The sequence below is a fragment of the Dendronephthya gigantea genome, unplaced genomic scaffold, assembly GCF_004324835.1.
Source record: "Dendronephthya gigantea isolate DGI-Jeju-01 unplaced genomic scaffold, DenGig_1.0 000064F, whole genome shotgun sequence".
Taxonomy (NCBI): Eukaryota; Metazoa; Cnidaria; class Anthozoa; order Malacalcyonacea; family Nephtheidae; genus Dendronephthya; species Dendronephthya gigantea.
This window is the reverse complement of record NW_021163074.1, coordinates 322,274-341,458: the sequence shown is the minus strand read 5'-3', so window position 1 is coordinate 341,458 and position 19,185 is coordinate 322,274. Positions and strand designations below refer to the sequence as shown.

The 19,185-nt window shown below is 38.1% G+C and overlaps 1 protein-coding gene across 3 annotated transcripts; it reads left to right on the top strand.

Annotated features, from left to right (window-relative positions):
* Positions 1-344: 344 nt before the first annotated feature.
* On the top strand, positions 345-16,591 carry LOC114530644 (contactin-6-like). Of its 3 annotated transcripts, XM_028552242.1 has the most exons (20): positions 345-621; positions 5,790-5,898; positions 6,608-6,681; positions 7,454-7,530; positions 8,875-9,153; positions 9,296-9,610; positions 10,037-10,142; positions 10,416-10,597; positions 10,776-11,051; positions 11,164-11,451; positions 11,543-11,842; positions 12,116-12,424; positions 12,549-12,619; positions 12,943-13,174; positions 13,586-13,707; positions 13,795-13,981; positions 14,202-14,480; positions 14,768-14,871; positions 14,966-15,164; positions 15,652-16,591. In XM_028552242.1, exons 4-20 carry the CDS (start codon positions 7,464-7,466, stop codon positions 15,753-15,755), a joined length of 3,420 nt encoding a protein of 1,139 aa, XP_028408043.1. In that variant the 5' UTR covers positions 345-621; positions 5,790-5,898; positions 6,608-6,681; positions 7,454-7,463; the 3' UTR covers positions 15,756-16,591. The 3 variants fall into 3 exon arrangements, with proteins under 3 accessions (XP_028408043.1, XP_028408042.1, XP_028408044.1); XM_028552241.1 differs by lacking the exon at positions 5,790-5,898; XM_028552243.1 differs by lacking the exons at positions 345-621; positions 5,790-5,898 and having other exon boundaries at positions 6,569-6,681.
* Positions 16,592-19,185: the final 2,594 nt, after the last annotated feature.

Genomic DNA, 19,185 nt, shown 5'->3' with positions numbered 1-19,185 from the left:
CTTGTGGCCAGCGGGCATACAGTCTTTAGCTTCGTTTGAAAGAAGGTCAATTGGTTCTTGGTCAACTTAATTACACGGTGGACTTTTTCCCCCAAGTCGAATTTAATCGGCAATTCGGCACAGGCTCTTATCTCTATAAGAGCCTGTGCCGATCTGATTGAAAAATTAGGTTTTCAATTTGATTTAGGTTGGTAAATACTTTAGGACCAGCGCCAGCCTCGAGCTCGGAGCTAACGGCCCGAAGCTAACGGCCAAATGCTGACAATATTTAATTGCGGTATAAATTTTTTCAACGCCATTTTCTATTCACTCCAGGGTGCATTGGTTTACGCAAATGTATCACCAAGTGCCATCTATAATCGAAGGTTGTTGTATTTATGGCTGTTGACAGCTTTGATAGAGCGCCATAAACTCCCGCTAATGTGGACAAAAGCTTTGGATAACGTTGTCATGTACTTCAGATAAACTCCTGTCAGATTAATCCTGTAGAATGTTGTAAACCTGCCGACAAATTAAAACGACGCGTCTGCATTGATTCGCTCAACGTACTGGGGTTAAAATATTACCCAAATTCAGTTACTTCAAAGTTATTGGAAACTGCATGGGCCACGCTGTTGACTGGTGAGTACAATTTTATGTCTGTTTTAGCCTGTTCTATGTTTTCCCGAATGCTGCTAATGTTTCATTTGGTTATTCCGTAGAAGCGAAGTTTGTGAGCGTAATTATATTTGTATAGGGATAAAGTTAGCACATTAATTACAGGTCTGTAGCTATCCAACCCCAGCGAGTTATAACCGTAAATGCAGTTACCGTTAAAGATATTCCTTGTCTTTGAATCAATTAAACCATTCTCATACGAGAAATCTTCTCACTGTTTGTACGAAACTAAAGTCTAAAGAGATGAGGGATTTAGTTAGGATGAAGACGTAACTAGTGAAGCATGCGTACGGGCAATACTATGCAACAGACCTGAAAGGCAAAACGATGTATTGCTGACAGCAATATAAATGCCAATGTAGTGGAACGAAGGACCAATATTAAACTGGAGTAAATCGGTAAAGATTTATGTTTAACACAAGAAGAGTATTTCCTACCAAACCAAACTCTCTAAAATTAGAATTTTTAGTTATTTGAAAATTATATTGGACCGAAATTAGACTCGACTAAAAGCCTCGTACATGCATGTATTGAAGAAGAAAGGATAGGAGAATACATGAAAGAATATAAATAGAAGTATGTGTATAGGTTGAAAGAGATCAAGATCAAAGCATTTTAAAATTTGATATTATGGATTAACGGAAATCTTCGCGAGATTTTAGAAGAAGGCATGCGATATTGAATATCGTGAAGCCGAGCTCGGATTTAAAGACCATATAGAGATCCTATGCATCTACCATGCATTAAATATGCTGTTCAGGTAAACATTAATTTATTGATTCCGTTTAAAACGTCCATTTTGATAGTTTAACCACTTCAACACAAACCCTATAACCTAATTAATATTGGATTTTTGTCTATCTTTACTATAGTAACGTAGTCACTCGGTTTAAGGTGAACCGTCCAACCTATATACTAAACCTACTAATGCAGTTAGTACAACAGTTGCTCAAACTTCACAAGAACACTGGCAGTGCAGCTTGAAATAAATGATCTGTTTGCACTGGTAAAATAAACGATAATTGTTTAGTATAGGTTTCTCTCTATATAGATGTACACTCGACCTGTATATAAAACAATTAACTCCGGGCCTTCAGATAACTGATTTGTAAATAAGTCAATGTAAAGTTTCATTCAAACACCTTCTATATGCTACATGTCCCAGAAGAGATGCATGCATGCGACTCTATCTTAAAATCTTGGTAAATGAGACCTTATATGTTTCTAAATTGACATTTATTTTACAAGTCCATTAGGGTACAAAAACACACAATCAAACAAATGTGTTATTTATTGGCTGCATCTTACCGCCCATTATGAAGATCGTGTTGAATTCTTTTATGAAGGCGACTTTACGAGACAATATATAATCAGCCAGGGATAACTACATAATTGTTTCCTTTTTACAATGAAAGCCAAAACTAAAATTATTGCTTTTAGATTCCATGAATGCTTCTCGTAATACAGAGAAAGAACATATAAACTGCATGTTTGAAATGGGAGAAGCTGTAACGATTAGCGAGTAGCCATGCACGAGGCGGATAAGAGTTAAATCGAGAATAAATATTTATATTTATGGTTTCATCGCAAAAGGTCTGCTTTCCGCTGTACCGTTTTTCTACGTACCTACACGTACGTAAAAGTTTAAAACCAATTAAAGCATACTTATATAAAAGCAGCGTTTGAATAGATACACGCACAGGTTGAGATTCTGTTGATACGCGCGCCCGTTCAAAAAACGCGACGGTGGAAATTCGCCCTAATTGTATACGCAGGTATATTGCTTGTTATACGCAAACTGCATAAGCAACTGTACCTGAAAGTGGCTAAATCTTTGACGCGGGTAAACGCGGTAGAACGAGAGAACTGTTCCAATTAAAATAGTCACCCTTGTAGTCACTCTAGTTTACTACCTGCTCACTATATATTCTACTCAGTAGGGCAAAAAAGGTTTGTTACGAACGTAGCCTAGTTACGAATTCGCAGCTTTGGCTCCCTCGTTGAAGGTTGTTCCACGTTCAGCTACATCAATAAAAACTAAAAAGGTAACGATTTTCTCTCTCGCTAATGTCAGTTCCTCGTTGCTGATTTTTATTATATATTTTAATAATTTTTTGCCCACAGGCCAAACTAAATTTTCCCACCAATTTATCTAATATGTCATTAAACAATACACAAATCTTTATATACGAAAGTAAAAATAAACGCATGCAGCCAGTATGGCGGCCCCCAAGAAAAACACAGTTCGACCCCCGAAGAGCGCGTAAATAGGAAATATTTAACCATTAACTTTAATCCCTTTTTGAGGATCTTTGGATTTGTTTTGTGTACGCTTTCCGTTCATTTCTTAATCTAAGTCGGTTATTATTCAACAGACTTATAAATGGATCCAACTACCATATAATATATCCGGAAATAAAGAAGTTTGAAAAGGATATACAAACTATCATAAACAATCATGTTCCTTCATTTATTAACGATTAGTAATTTACTTGGTACAGTTTAGATAGTCATACAACCATGCAGCCTTTTTTTTCAAATTTGTGGTTCAAAGAATTACAACGATAGGAACATCTATAAAGAGAGAGGCATTCAGCCAACAGTCATGAAAATGAAAATGCATGCCATGTCAAAAATATGTTCATAATTTAACTATGAAGTACGTTTTTTGCATATTTTCCCAGAATGTATTTTCATCAGCTCAGCTGTATATCGGCCATTGCAGTAACATATGAAGTTGATGCATGGCGCAATATTGCCATTAATATATGTGCTGAGCAAAATGTCTGTTATACAGCACAATGCCGTGGTACGTGCTTTGATTCCATCATTTGCGATATGTGCCGGACTCAATTGATTATTGATGCAACCTACTTACTTATGTTATTAGGCAATACCCAAGACTCGGCAAGAGATTATTTGACCACACGCGCTCCCTTATGTTTTCAAAACACTGCTTGTACCAAAATATAGCATGTCTTGTGAACACAGTGAAGTCTTTATATAAAATAAACAGTTAGAATGTATCCAGTATAACTAAACTGTCCGAGTCCAAAGAGAAAAGTCTAAAACAGGGGGTAACGCAAACCATTTTACGAAAAGTTTACCTGCGAGTCTAATTTTAGAAAAACTATAAAGACAAAAGAAATAAACTGAGTAATCTTTAAATTTCCGGCCTGTCCTCCTGTGATTAATTAAGTTATGCAAAATAGTTTGTTATTTTTACACCAGCACGATACAAATTTCATTTTTAGAGAAGAGAGCAGCCTCGTACCCAGGCGCTTTATTGGAAAACGTAAAGGCTGCATTCAGCGTAATATAGAGATCTGCGGTTAGAAGAGAGTCTACAATGTACTAGTACAAAATAAAACTCCTGACTTGCAGAGTGGTGAATTTTACTTATCATAAATAAGCGAATTTTTCAACATTGTTAAAAACTACAAACCAAATCGTTTGCCTACATTTTGCCCACAAAAAACCTAACTGACCATGCTGCCATCTGGTGCGGCGATGCTGTTATTTAAACGCAACGGAATATACAAAAAGTAAGAATGCAACTAATTAGAATTTCTGGTAGCCAACAGCTACAGTTTTGTCAGAGATCTTAGGGCTACTGTCTTTCCGCGCATTTTCCATGCACCACACGGTACCTACACACGCGTAAAGTCGAAATTATAACGTCGTGCATACATTAAATATACGTTTTAAACAAGAAAGCCAATATATATAAATGGAAAGAGCTTATAATTTCGTAAATTTCGTACACAAAGCTTTGTTAACTCAGATGTTGAAAATTAAGAAATTTAAAGCATTCAAGATTTTCCGTGGGTGTATCTGAATATGTGGACCAACACCGCGTAATCCAAACAGTAGTTTTTATAGCAAAGTTGCGTGAACGTACGATTACGAACAATGACGTCATATGCGGAAGCCAAATTAGAAGATTACTATAGTTTGGGAAAATTGGTCGTAATTAGTCAAATTAGTCAAAAATCAAGGCAGGCTGGTCTGTAAGTAGACTCAACAATTGTCTGAAGTACACAAAACTGCACATAAAACCATTTCGACCGTTTCAACCCAGCCGGGGGCCTCAGGCAGAGCAAAATATCAGACAACACGATTTTTGCGGAAGCTGCAAGCTAACTCTCTTATACGGTATAAAAAGTGTATGATCTATTTCTCTATTTGGTTTAAACTGGCCCGTAAGACCAGGCCAGCAAAGAACAACTTTTCAAGCAACGTACTGCATGACAAACTATATGATATCAGTGCTATATATTGTATATTTAAACTGCATGCGCGTGAAGGACCTTCTATGTATATATAAGCGTGCATGGGCGAATGCCCCCCTATTGCAATCTTCAATTACTCCCACTCCGCAAATATTTTTCGATCGCCAAAATGCAGGAAATCGAGCCACAGAGTTGCCTGAACACAGACCTTCGTTTCGCAACAATTTTCTGGGGAGTGCTGGCCCCCCTCCAACTCCCCATTACCACTTTTCTAGTCCTCTTCGTTCTTGCAACCCCGCGAATAATATGCGTGAGCACACAAGTTTTAATCTACAACCCCGTCCTTCACGGATTGACGGTTAGACAACTGCTAATTAAAGGCCAGAAATGTGGTATGAAAAACGCTGTTAACGGGGTTCTCCGTTAATTACGCCATACAAGTTTCTTCCTAATTATATAAAGGCTGACTGTGTGTGTAAAATGTTATCTCTGCCCAGTTCTAATAAATTCGCACGGTCATGCTGATCAGCGATAGACATAAAAGTTGCTTTGTTTGCCTCCGTAATAGACCCACAGTGTCGACAATTATTCCACTCTCAAAAGACCTTTTTATCTCTGTTCACCATATCCGGCGAACTTGCATGCATGTGCTTTACTCTTTAGACTTTACTCCATTTTCTTCGGCCAGTTGGTGTATTTCCTCCACAACTAGCATTATACATGGTAAAGGAATCTGCAAATATATTCAAACCGAGAGATGGCGGCATATTAGTGCCCATAATAACCTGGGGTGATTGGATAAACTACCTTAAAATAATAACGAAAACTCTGACATTCAACTAAAGCCATTTGTACCTCTGTAGTTAATCACAGAGCTACTGTATTTTTAAATCACTATAGAGACTATTCCTACCGGGATCCTCTGTTCGTTACACTCAGTTCGTGAAGTATACGTGGAGTTCGAATCTAATTATATTGGACTGATTAATTTTAAAGACTGTTGCACTAGGTATGTACAAATGTTTAGGGTATTTCAGTGAAGTTCATGATCAGATCTAAAGCACAATCTTAGAACCCGAAGTCGTATATCGCATTCCTAATTCATAGAGTCTTACATTTCAAGAGGAACAAGTCGTATTTATTTTGATGCGGTTTTTTCTGCACTACTCGGCAAGACTTCCACGCCTCTTTTGCGGTTTCCCTCCTGAATTCATCGTTGGGAAACTCGTAATTTCATAAATTCATGAAGAAGCGGCTTTTTTGTAGAATTAACGTAAATTAGTACTTCAATATAACAATAACTGTGAATGTTTCCAATCGCGAAATAAGTTAATTTATTATATTATGTATCCGTTTTCAAAAGCGTGTGTTCGATTAAATTTACGGTGGAGACGTTTGGAATGCAGTTGGAGTTTTGTTTCATAACGGAATTGATATAGTTGGTCAAACGCGGCATTATTTAACCTTCAATAAGTTTCCCGCCTCCCCAAACGCAGCATGAATGTCTGAGGTCCTTGTTTTCATGGGTAACTCAGTTCGATTTAGCATAATTGATTAGCAAACACGAACCATTCTGTCTCTCTTTATCAAATTAATCTGGATAAATATATTTCTCGTGGTTACCGCGTTTGCAACAAGACTATACAGAAGCCGTTCAAACTTGGATTGGCGATGAAAAATTAAGATTATAGATCCTAAATGGTGTTTTATTTCCGCAGGAATAGAGAGATTTGAAACCGGTGAAAGCTACGAGTCGCCTTTGATCTTGGATTTCAATTCTCTTCACATAGAGGTATTGTGATGATTAATTAAACGTATAGCTTTGAACATGTTGCAGCTTTTAAACATGTTGTTGGTCACATTTGAGGATTCCATTCTATAAATTGAGAAGATTTTTGTCCAAATCCTTTCCAAAGTTTATACATCGTCTTACATTAAGCATAGGCGCTATCCACACGTGAACTGTGCAAATTTTTTTGTAAGATGCAGTTTGACATGTGTCGAAAACTTATTTTTCACCAAGCCTGATTTTTAAATTCACTTCTTTGGCCGAAAATCAAACTACGTTACTATAGGCGAGTATCTTCGCTTGTGGAATGTTTCATTTAGATATAACAATTTATCACAATTTGACATGTGAAATAATACGTGAAATTTCCACATAATAGAAACGTCGATGACAATAAGTGTTTTTAATCGTTTTCTGACAAAAACCACGGCATGCGGCTTATTCTTGCTTGTAGAATGCTATCTACGGAGGTACATTGGAATTATTATTGCATTCGTGAAATATCTTGAATAGCTACCGCGTGTCCGCCGTTGCAAAAATCGTCACATAGTATTTCGGTGCATTAAATTGGATAAAACTAAATCCCATGCAGCTATTTGCCTCGATAGTCTCGATTAATAAATAGTACATCGGAATAACAACAGTTTCTTCAACGAAACATAGCCATTTCTCTTGCACACTGCATGGTATCTTCGCTCGGCTCTTTATTTAATTATATGTAGTTATCACAGGTAAAATGAACTCAAATTAACATGATAAGCATATTTGTTTCTAGGTAAAATAACATGCTACTCAAGCCTACAAGCCTATTTATTTACATTGCATTGTGCAATGTATTTGTCCTATGCAATGGTAAGTTGATTCACTATATAGGATTGTGTGTCGGGATGTGGTATTCATTGATTTCGGCGCACAAGGGCGCAATCCTTGGCAAAAAGTGGGGGACCGACTCGAAAAATTGCATGGGGGATCTTAATGTCTGCATTAATGGCGCAAATGGGGGAACATAAGGCCAGTTCACGTTTACGATTTTTGCTGCGATTTTGTGTGCGATTTTCTTCTTTTGATAGATGTGAACGAGTGCATTAGTTACATATATTTAAATAGAGTTTTTGTGCATCAACTCATTTGTAAGACGAAAATCGCACCGAAAACTGCAGCCAAAGTTGCAAGTGTTAACGGGCCTTTAAGGTTTAGCGCAAATGTACCTTTTGCGGTGAGAACATGCATGGCGTCTATAAGGCTGACTGACTATTGTTAACAAGAGACCAGTTTTGTCAAGAACATAGAAAGGTTGTTTAAACTGGGTTCTCAAGGCGCCACCGTGGTTGGCACCGAGCGACGAGACAATTGTTGAGATTAGAGAGCTCTGGAACATCCGAATTGGCCTTTTTATATTTCTTCTTATCAAATTTGGCATACTGCCTTGCTTAAATACGAATATGTGAATCGCAAAGTGAAATGATTTTATTGTATGATCACCCCCCTAAATCCTATTACTGGAGGAAAATAACCCTATATATAGTAGGGCGGCAACGCCACAACGACTTGGTCACCAAAACAACGAATATAGGATCACTGAATATGGACTTAATGAAAATGTATGAATAATGTTAACAAAGTAGTGGATGTAAGGGACTGTTTACATGGAGCGAGTTATCCCGGCTAGGCGAGGTAAAAAGCGCATCACATCAATGGCCTAAACTGATCAGTCTTCATTATTATATGCAGTTTTCACCTCGCCTAGCCGGGATAATTCGCTCAGTGTAAACAGGCCCTAAATCACAGATTTTTACTTTAGCATTTCAGCAAGCAGCAGCAATTAAGTGCCTCTTCTAACTCGATGCAGTAAACTCTTCTAGAATAGATTTTGCTGTCAAATCTCTTACCGCGTTAGAGTTCAGTGGCGTAGCCAGCCCGACGATTTTGTCCCGCTATGTAAATTTCGAGTTATTATAATTATTCATGTCTTTAGAAATCCATTGTTTTCACAGTCAGTGAAAACCAAAATATTAGCATAGCGGGACAAATCGACAGGCTGGCTACGCTACTGATAGAGTTATTTCAACCACTATAAAACGCATGCTATGATTTTTTCTGTACTACGCTTTCCTAACGAAGTATGCCTGATATTGTGTCAGTGACGCCTAAATTTTATATTGTAATTAAACAAACTTAAACTTTCTTTCCTCACAGAAAATATTGGACCCTCGATTGTGGTAAACCCAAAAGACACCATTGCTATCCCAGGCAAAAACGTTTCGCTTTTCTGCATAACAAATGGTCTCCCCAAACCCACAGTGGTATGGGAGAAAGATGACGCCATATTAACTGGGAAACACTATTCAATATCGTCAAATGGGGCATTACATATATCTGGTGCCATAGAAGCCCGAGATAAAGGAACCTATCGATGTAGGTCTACAAATGTCATTGGAACTATTGTCAGCCTTCAAGCAAAACTTGGTTTCCCGTGTAAGTATAGTAGGTTTAGCAAAAGAATATCAGATATTTCCCCCCACTGAATTGGGAGCGATGTTTTGATAGCTAGGCCAACCATTTTCTTTTACGTGAATGTAGAACTTTGCGAACTGATTTCATTTTGCATCTTGTGTAGTTCTTGACCCTTTTGCCGAACCATTCTCAAATATGCAAGCCAGGAATGGAGACCGTTTGGTCCTGAAATGCCAGATCCCAGACGCTGCGCCTTTGAACTCGAGAAGCGTTAGATGGTCGAAAAAAGATTTTCGCTATGCTGATCTACTTCCACCCCTAGAGACGTCACCTTACTATACCGTTGGTAATGATGGCGATCTCTATTTCTCCTACGTCACCAGTGCTGACACTGGTAGTTATGTGTGTGTGGTTGGGAATACAATTCTTGGACGTAGCGAAGAAAGGACGGTGAAACTGAAAGTTGGTTTGTCCCAAGGTAAATCTTAACATCAATAGAAGAACTTGTCTATAACAATCCACAAATTGCTCAAATTGATTCATTTATTATTAACCATCTTTTCGTACACGAATAGTGATATGTACAATACACTGAGTACTGAGAGAATGATTCATACTTACATTGTCATCTTGCCTGGGAATATATCATATAGTCACAAAATAATAGCGGTGAACATTTTCTTTCATGGATTTTAGTTCGAGAAAGATTGTTGAGGTTAATCCATATGAAATTATAAAATGGAAAATTTGAATTTCTAAGGCATTAAAATGAATGCCAAGCCGTTTTTGCGTTTAAATCATTTGTTGACACTTTGTTTAAATACTTCTGTTTCCCGGCCACAAAGAAAACAAAAATGACTGTCTCTATTTACATTGCAACGAAACGTTTTTGCTTTCTGACTAGAAAACATTTATGAAGTGCGTTCTCCTGGCGTCTTCAGTGCATTTAGCGAACCGAAGTTTGCTGTGGAAGGAAAGGCATTTGTTCTGGAATGTATTGGGTATGGAAGGTAGGCTGCACCTCGAAACTTCCGTCATTCTGATACAGTAGCGTAGCCAGCCTGACGATTTTGCTCCCGCTGTGTAAATTTCGAGTTAGAATAATTATTCATGTCTTTAAAAATTTATTGTTTTCACTGTCAATGTACACCAAAATATTAGCACAGTGGGACAAATCGTCAGGCTGGCTACGCTACTGTTCCAGTACCGTGTCCAGCTATACCAATTCTGGTTTCATGCTGGACTTTTCACAATGCTTAGCTTTTTGCACATTTTCCCACCAGGCCAGTACCGCATATATCACTGAAGAAATCAGGCGGCACAACTGAATTAGGGAAAACGACGACGAACAAAAGAACATACGTCATACGTGATTTCAGCGCTAAGGATGCTGGGACATATGTGTGCATAGTTCGAAATGATTACGGAGACTCCAGTGAAGTTACGACCACTGTGACTATGTTAGGTGAGGAGCCCACGCGTTGTTATTTTAAATTCAAATGCATACAAGTGCATGAGAATCATTTCAAATTATTCATTTGGGCCGGATATGAACAATTCCTTCTTTCTTGAACTCGTTTCACTCATCTGATGTCATCATTCAAGTGTTTTTAGTTTCTTACAAAGTCTTCTCTTTCCATCAGTTAAAGCACAATGGACCAGTCGTCCTAAGGACGCTTCAGTGGACGTGAACGCCAGCCTTACTTGGAAATGTAAAGCAAAAGGGGTTCCTCCTATCAAATATACATGGCTACACAATGGAGTGAACATGAAACAAGCGGATGGTTCACCTAATTATGTCATAAAGGATGGAACATTAACCTTTTCCAAGCTTCAAGTGAGTCAAAGAGGAATGTACCAGTGCCATGCATCTAACAGTGTCAGGTCACTGATTACAGCAGCTGAGCTCAATGTGAAAGGTACGCCTGGAGTAATTTTTTGGAGGGCCATAATGAAAGCAATGGTGCTCTGTAGTTTTTACAATCACTTAAACTGTTGTCAAATGTTAATCGAAATTATTTGTTTTCATAGCTGCTCCGCCAAGTTTCGACAAAGGTGGTATAGCACCGGACGAAATTACTAACGCAGTGACTACTGGGACAGCCGTGATCACCTGTCAACCCGCAGGATCCCCTAGGCCGAAAGTGACCTGGTTAAAAGGGTCAACAGCAATTGGCGAGTCCAGTGACAAGTTTAGTGTTAGTGATGACGGTACTTTACGCATATTTAAAGTTAAAAAGAATGATAGGGGGACTTATACTTGCATTGGAAGGAATCCATTTGGTGTGATAAAGAAATCCACATATCTCATGATAAAAGGTATTCTTTAATTTTCATTACTGAATGAGTAACTATCAATGTCGGGGGATTAATAGAAAAATTGTATTTTATGTCTTATCTTTAATTTCAGAGGGAATCGTCATTGTCAACTTCCCGCGTACAGCTAATGCAATAGTCGGTCACAATCTCAGTCTCACTTGTGAAGTTGAACTGGAGACAAAGTCTGTTGTCTCATTTGAATGGACGCAGAACCTCAGACAGTTCTCTGAAAGGAATATCATTATTACAAACAGTCTTCGTAAGAGTGTGTTGTTTATTAAAGAACTTACGTTGAAAAATTCCGCCATTTACAGCTGTAAAGCAATAGCAGACAGTTTAACCGGTGCTGGTAGAAGTCATGATTATGCAGATATCAGAATCAAAGTGAAAGGTAAAAAGTGACTGAAATAACCTAGAATATCATCACTTGATATCATAGCCTTAAATATCATATACTCCACCAGCAGGTCGTATTGTGATTTTTGCACAAAACCAATTGCACATGACCACGTGTGCGAGCACAGCTGTATGTAGGCTAATTGTAGGAGACTGCTATAATTACACTGGATTTAAGACAACAAATTCCCATAAGATAGATACCGGCATTCGACTGAGATGTATCATGCTAAATAAATCAAACAAAGCTTGTTTTGTTGGTTTTCAGGTCCTCCAGAAGCGCCGATTTCGATCACTGTGAGTGACGTCAAAAAACATCACGTGAACATAACATGGGCAACGTCTGCGCACACCAACAACAATAATAGCCCTGTTAAGAGAGTCATTGTAGAATACAAAACCTTGTATGAGCCAGGCATTTGGTATTCGTCCCGACATGTGTTGTTAAAAGGCGAGAATAAAGCTGAAGTCAAAATATCGCCTTGGGCGTTTTATACGTTTCGAATCATTCTGGTCAATGCTATTGGACAAAGTCAGCCTAGCCCACTAAGTGCGTTGATTCAGAGTCCTGCTGCAGGTTCGTAAAATAATGATATAGGTAATTCAGAGTAGATCAATTTTAACTAGATTTTTGGTATTTGAAACATTGAAAAACGAAACATAAAGCCCTGAACGATTTTCTTTTCTTGTAACACATGTAGCTCCAGATAAGGCGCCGTCCAACATCACAGGTCTGGGACCTAGTCCAACGGAGTTGACAATATCATGGCAGGTAAAGAATGTGCCCCAGTCAAATCGTTTAAAATGAAACAGAACTTGCCATACGTTCCATTATAAGCAGCGTGACAGAGTCTTCAAACTACTTGTGGTATGACAACTGCCTAAAATAGACAAAACACTTCTCGACATTTCGAGGGCTTTCGTCGGGAGAGTTAGTGTGGAGAGAGTTATTTACTTTCCTGACGAAGGCCCTTAGGCCGAAACGTCGAAAAGTATTTTGTCTATTTTAGGCAGTTGTTGTACCAGTGACATTTAATGCGAAGACTTTACTGTAAATATGTATTCCTACTAAATAATCGCATGTTTATTCTGTAGGGTCTGAAGCCAATAGAACACAATGGGCCTGGTCTACACTATGCCGTCTTTTATCGCCGAGTCAAAGACTCCTCGCCTATGACCCGCGTGCAGGTGAACTTGAAGAAAAAGCTGGAGTACACAGTGAAAAACACTAAATTTTATGAGCAGTTTGAATTTCAAGTTCAGGCTATAAATGCTCTCGGGGCTGGTCCACGAAGCGCTATGGTTTATGGGTACTCTGGAGAAAAATGTAAGTATTTATAATTATAGTAGGCTAATGTGATAATGTAGTCTGAGACTGATCTCTTATGTGCTAAAGGACGGAAATACTAGTTCACTTTATATTAACATTCAATGCTTTAGTGTACCTGCTAATCTAACGCCTGTATTCTAAAAGCTCACTCACACTCAAACTCATTGAGTGGGAGATCCTAATCTTCTCGTAGCGTTTGAATGGCGGTATTTCCAGCCAAATAGGGGCTTGATTTTCAGTGATTTACCTTATATCTTTCCATCTATTCAGAGAAAACTTTCTCATTGATCAGCATTAACAAAATTTATATGTCACACTCATTGAGTGAGAGTGTGAGTGAGCTTTTTGAATACAGGTGTAATCCCTAACCTTATCCGGCCGAATACGTGTAACTGTTTATTTCTTTAGCTCCAATTGGCGAACCACAGGATTTGCGCGTTCAAATTCTGAACAGTCGCTCAGCCAGGGCAACCTGGACTGGCATAAAGAAAGACAGAAGCGCAAGTAGAGGAAAATTACTTGGCTATAAGGTAACTCCACCGCTTTTCAAAACCTTTTGCGGTTATTATTGTAGTACGGTTAAGTGCCGAAGTTTCATTTCATATTTCACATACAAGGTTTATTACTGGTCCACCCAACATGGTATGCGTCCATCAGATGCACATTACGAGCCAACTGGCGATACCGTTACTATGGTAGGACTTGAGTCGTTTACAACCTATTTCTTCCAAGTGGTCGCCTACAACAGCAAAGGTGATGGACCTGGTAGTAACGTAGTTGGACCACTCTCAACTCCGGAGTCAGGTAGGATGTGGAACATATTTGTGCTGTTCACCTAAGTTAAATTACTTTTCAGAATTCGTCTATTTCAGAACTTTACAATTCGTATAATTACGCCATTTTCCCAGAAACCTCGCCCTCGTGAGCCATTAGCCTGCGACTTTCACAATTAAACAAGGCTCGTAGGCCTAAAACATGACCGTGAAGAGGTATATCGAATTTAAATCATTTTACCGACTTTTAGTTCCTGAAGCTCCCTTCAGTGTCGATATCCACGTGACCAAGCCAGAAGTGACGTTGAAATGGAAACCTCCATTGAAAAAGAACGGCATCATGGTCGGTTACCAGGTAACCGTGAGGAAACTTCCCGTTGGACAAATTAATATCATTGACGTCGGGAATCAGAGGTTGGAGCAAGAATTTGAAGCATTAGATTTGAATGGGAAATATCAGTTTGCTTTGCTTGCTCGAAATAGAGTTGGCTTTGGTCCTCCACTTGTTGTAAATATTGATTTGAATAAAGGTAGGTAATTGATGATAACAATTATTTGTGGGTTCTCACTTCTCGGACATACACTCGATAGAGAGATTCGATCCGATTTTGGTGACTTGGCGTTGTCGTTAATAGAAAACACAAGAAATCGAACCGTTTAGTTTAGTCCTTGGGCGTTGAAGTTGTGTCGTTTTCAATTATTTAACGTCCAATCACTGGATTACCGTTAGTGAATGAGAATGGGATTGGGGCTTACAACATTGTTGGCAATTCTTTGTCTATCTGGTGTTTAATTTCTCCTTTTCATTAACTTTTAGTTCCTAAGAATGCCCCTGAAGACATTTTTATAACCGTTGACAAAAAAAGAAAAACAGCTAATGTAAAGTGGTCGAAAGTTGAAGGAATGATAGATGGTTATAGGGTGAGTATATTCAGTTGAATTATACTGAAACTCGAAACAAGTGCGAATCAAAACAAATTGATCAACTATGACTACTAACTATGTCGGTTTGTAGGTAAGCTACTGGAACACTCAAGATGGTACTGAGAAATCCACCAAGTTTCAAGAAGTGGACAAGAATTCTGGCAGATCAGTAACTGTCGCAAATTTAGAAAAGCTTACTTACAAATTTCAAGTTAGAACGTATCAGGAATTCGGTGATAATCTGGTCCTTGGCCCTGAATCTAAAATACAGACTGTGACCATGAGTACTGGTAAGCTGACCTAATCAGCAGCGAGGACTATTTTAGTACGATATTGTCTTTTTCGCGCACAAAAGCATCGGAGCTTGGGAACTAGTAAGCAAGAGGCTAGGATAAAGTAGGATACACGAAGAAGGATTTCGTGAAACATCCTCGCCGAAACACGAGGATTTAACCAAGAAATTTTCTTTTACCAAATGCGAAATTCATTCTGCGAAAAAGGCTTCATCCGTAGAATTAACGACATTAAATTATATTGTCAAAAATCTGAGATACATGCACATAGGACGTTTGGGAAACATTTCAAGCTAATAGTTGAACAATCATGAAAACTGATTATCTGTCAGCCAACGCCATTGACGAGTCAGTAATCTACTATAAAAAGTATAGCGCAGAGACGCTTGGTTTAATTCGCTTGCAATACTTCATATAAATCATATTCAGTACACGAATACACACATGCTTGCATAATTTTTTAATCAAGATGAATTTCGTTTAGATAAATCGATGCCAACATCACGATCTGACAGTTGGATTCTACGTGGAGTCACGTCTTACCTCATATTATCAGCCATTCTAGCAATGCTACATGTTATGTTATAACATTAACAGAACCAAAATTCAATCAGATATCGGTAAAGTACCTGTATATCTTATGTAATAATGTAATATATGCCCAACACACTGAACACAGTGAAATCAATTATTCAGCCAAATATGCTGGCATACTTAATCGAAAGCTATTCACCTGTATAGAGGTGGGCAGATAGATAATTAATGATAGAGAATTTCCCCGTTTCTTGTGAAATGATCAAAGAGTCCTAAAGCATGGCAGGCAAATTTCTCGCTCGTACTTGTCATGCATAACTCGTAATCAGATATAAATTCTTCCTAACAAGAAACGATCGAGCCTCCCCTGAAAGATTCACATCCACTTCCAGTATCTCGAGGTTCCACAAGTTGGCAAGGAATCTCTAGCGTAGACTAGGTATACAACCTCATGAAGTTGAACTTATATACCCGTCGCTTCTGCTCACTTCATCTTATATCAGCCGAGAAACACCAACGGTATTAGATCATTTCAAAAGTTACTCTTGCACTTGACTTATATGACTGAACATATTAGTTATCGACATCGCTAGTTCTGTTCACGGGTTAAAATACACCGGATCCTTAACTATATATGATATAGTTTTAGAGGTGCAGTTAGAATATAAACTGGCCTGCCTGCATCACATATATATGGAGGATGCTTTGGTGTAGTTTACTTCTTATAGTTCATATCATTGTGGCTTGATTACGTTTTAATTGCTATATAAAAAACGAAAATTTTACCCTCTATATGTAATTAATAAATTATAATGTAGTTATATATGTATTTGTTGACTTCAGAAAACGTCTGTAAAGAGAACAATAAAGTCAAAAAACAATTCAATATATTGTGGCATGTAACTAAAGTATACTTAAAGTATATTATTATATGGCAAACGTCACTTCCGGTGAAATGGAGCTCACTGATTGGCTGAGAAGAATTTTCAGCGGTCCATTGCTTTTGGACCGGCGTTAGCGGCGATCCATCCAGATTAGAACACCATATAATTTATACTGCATGTCTTAGTGTATTCATTACTCTGTGTTTAAATAAGTGCACTGACAAAACTATATTGTTTGGTGGTGTGCAATTTTCGTCGGTGGATTTAGATGAGATGAGGTGGAATGAGGTGGGCCCCTCATTCTACAGGGTGAGTAAAAAAAAAGTCCCCCCTATTGAAATGAAGCCTTTTTTGATTTGAATGCATGATCAACGCAGTAGTGTGTAAATAGCATAGTTATTAGGTTGAGGCATTCAAATAAAGCGTCTTGCTTTCAATTGGGTTTATCATAATATTAAGGCAATCAGATTCTAACAAAGGCTTGATTTCAATAGAGGGGACTTTTTTCTGACTCACCCTGTACATAACTATAATTAAGGATAATAATTTCTGCAACATATAGCTTTGCATATTATATTACGTGAGTGAACATGGGGAAATTGGCTGTTCGTAGTTGCCAAATTTACATCCCTCAAAAGTAAAATTGTATTGCTTGTTGCATAAAATATTCCACCGTGTAACAGGGTTATATGAAAATTCCAAGTTCAGTTTCCCTTGAGTGGCAACTGTCCTCCCCATTCCTTTGTCCTTTCCTGATAGATCTGCGAATAACATTACTGATTACTAGAACTTACTATTGCTTATGTCCCGTGCTGTTCAAAAAATGTAGGCTTTTTTAGCTCCTTTGCTCAGGTTGGTTTTACCCCAAATCGTTTCCCTATAGTTTACTAAATCTACGTGGACATTAGGACATGCACGCGTGGGTGTTCGCATGTGGCTAGTGATGCAGTGCGTGCGGATTTCAGATTGTGCTTCTATACTCTTGGCTCTTGCCATTCGTTTGTGAGATGTTAATTTGCAACCGCAATTCGTGCAGACTACACCTGAAATAACTCCACGAAGAAAGAAAATAGGACATAATTGGAACATCTGAATATACGAGAGAGAAAAAGCCATATTGAACAACGAACAGGTAAAAGTTTGTATTCTTACACAATCCGGCATTTAGTTTATAATTATCGTTAAAATATCTTCTTTGAGTTGAACTAGCTATATATTGGCGTTATTTCTTAATGCCCTTGTACACGAATCGATAAGCACTTAATAACATGCAACATATCCTTGTATTGACCCAACAAACGATTCTAGTGTTCACATATCACAACTTTTTGGCACCAATTTACTGATGAGAGCGCCATCTTGGATATAGGGTACATGCCAGAATTGACTGGGAACTAGGGAACATCATTGGTGGGTAGCACACGCCACGCAACTGCAAGTCTGCAACGTCCTGTAAGTCAGTGATTAACATAAACTTCAAAACTTGTTATTGGTTTTTTTACTAAGATTCAATTACTAAGATGGTCGAATAGCCGACAGCCCTGAGCTCTACTGCTTTTATAGTGAAATATCAGAAAAAAACAAGGTCTGATATAATTATATAAGACAACTTAGAGTTCGAATCGAGACTGCTATTTTCCCCGACAAAAAAGTTGTAATAGTACTGTTTTTCTGTACTTTGATATCGTCATGAAAAAGATATCCCGAGGTTCGATGAGCCTTAAATTCTCTTTACACTAACCTCCATTGAGGAAAACTACATACATTAGCAGGCCACTGCTAGAGAACATGGTTCTTTGCTTCTGATTTACTTTATAACAAAATACGCATATTTGTATTATGATAGAAAAACATTCCAGGGCCCGTGGAGGTATGTAATAGTGTGGGAGAGCCGTAAGTGAAAATTGGAACCCCGATGTCCAAATCCAGAGTTCCTTGACTCTGAAATTTTCAGGACCTTAGTAAATAGTGATCGTGTTATACATTGATTTTTAGTTTGTAAAAAGTTAGATTTTGTGTCATTAAATCATATGGCGTATTCTGTCGTATGTTATTTTTTCGTGCGCCCTAGGTAATTATTATTACTACTTGGCTGAGTTGTATTACATGATTTTTTGCACTACCCTGCCTTGCTAAATGACCATTATGTATCAAATAACATGAATTGACTATCTCATATCTCAAATGAACGTGTGGGGGGGGGGGGATTGAACGGTGGCCTTGTAAAACTCCCAGGACGATCGTATGAAACATCGAAACTCTTAACTGCATGGTAACTTGTACAAAACTTTAGTACTTGTTGATACATATTAACTACATTAAATTTTATTTGGATAGTTAAATCGTAATTAACATTGTTTACCAAATTCGTCTTCGCGAGGATTTTGTTCTACTTTTTTCAAATTTACTTATTTACTTACTGGATTCTATTTAAGAAATAGAAAACATTTTCCGTGTTTCTATACAGTTATAGAAACACGCGTGGGAGTTTGGGAGAACGAGAAATAATCAGTGGGAAAACGAGCCCGTAGGGCGAGTTTTTCCGCGTTATTTCGAGTTCTCCCAAACTCCCACAAGTGTTTCTATAACTGTATAGAAAC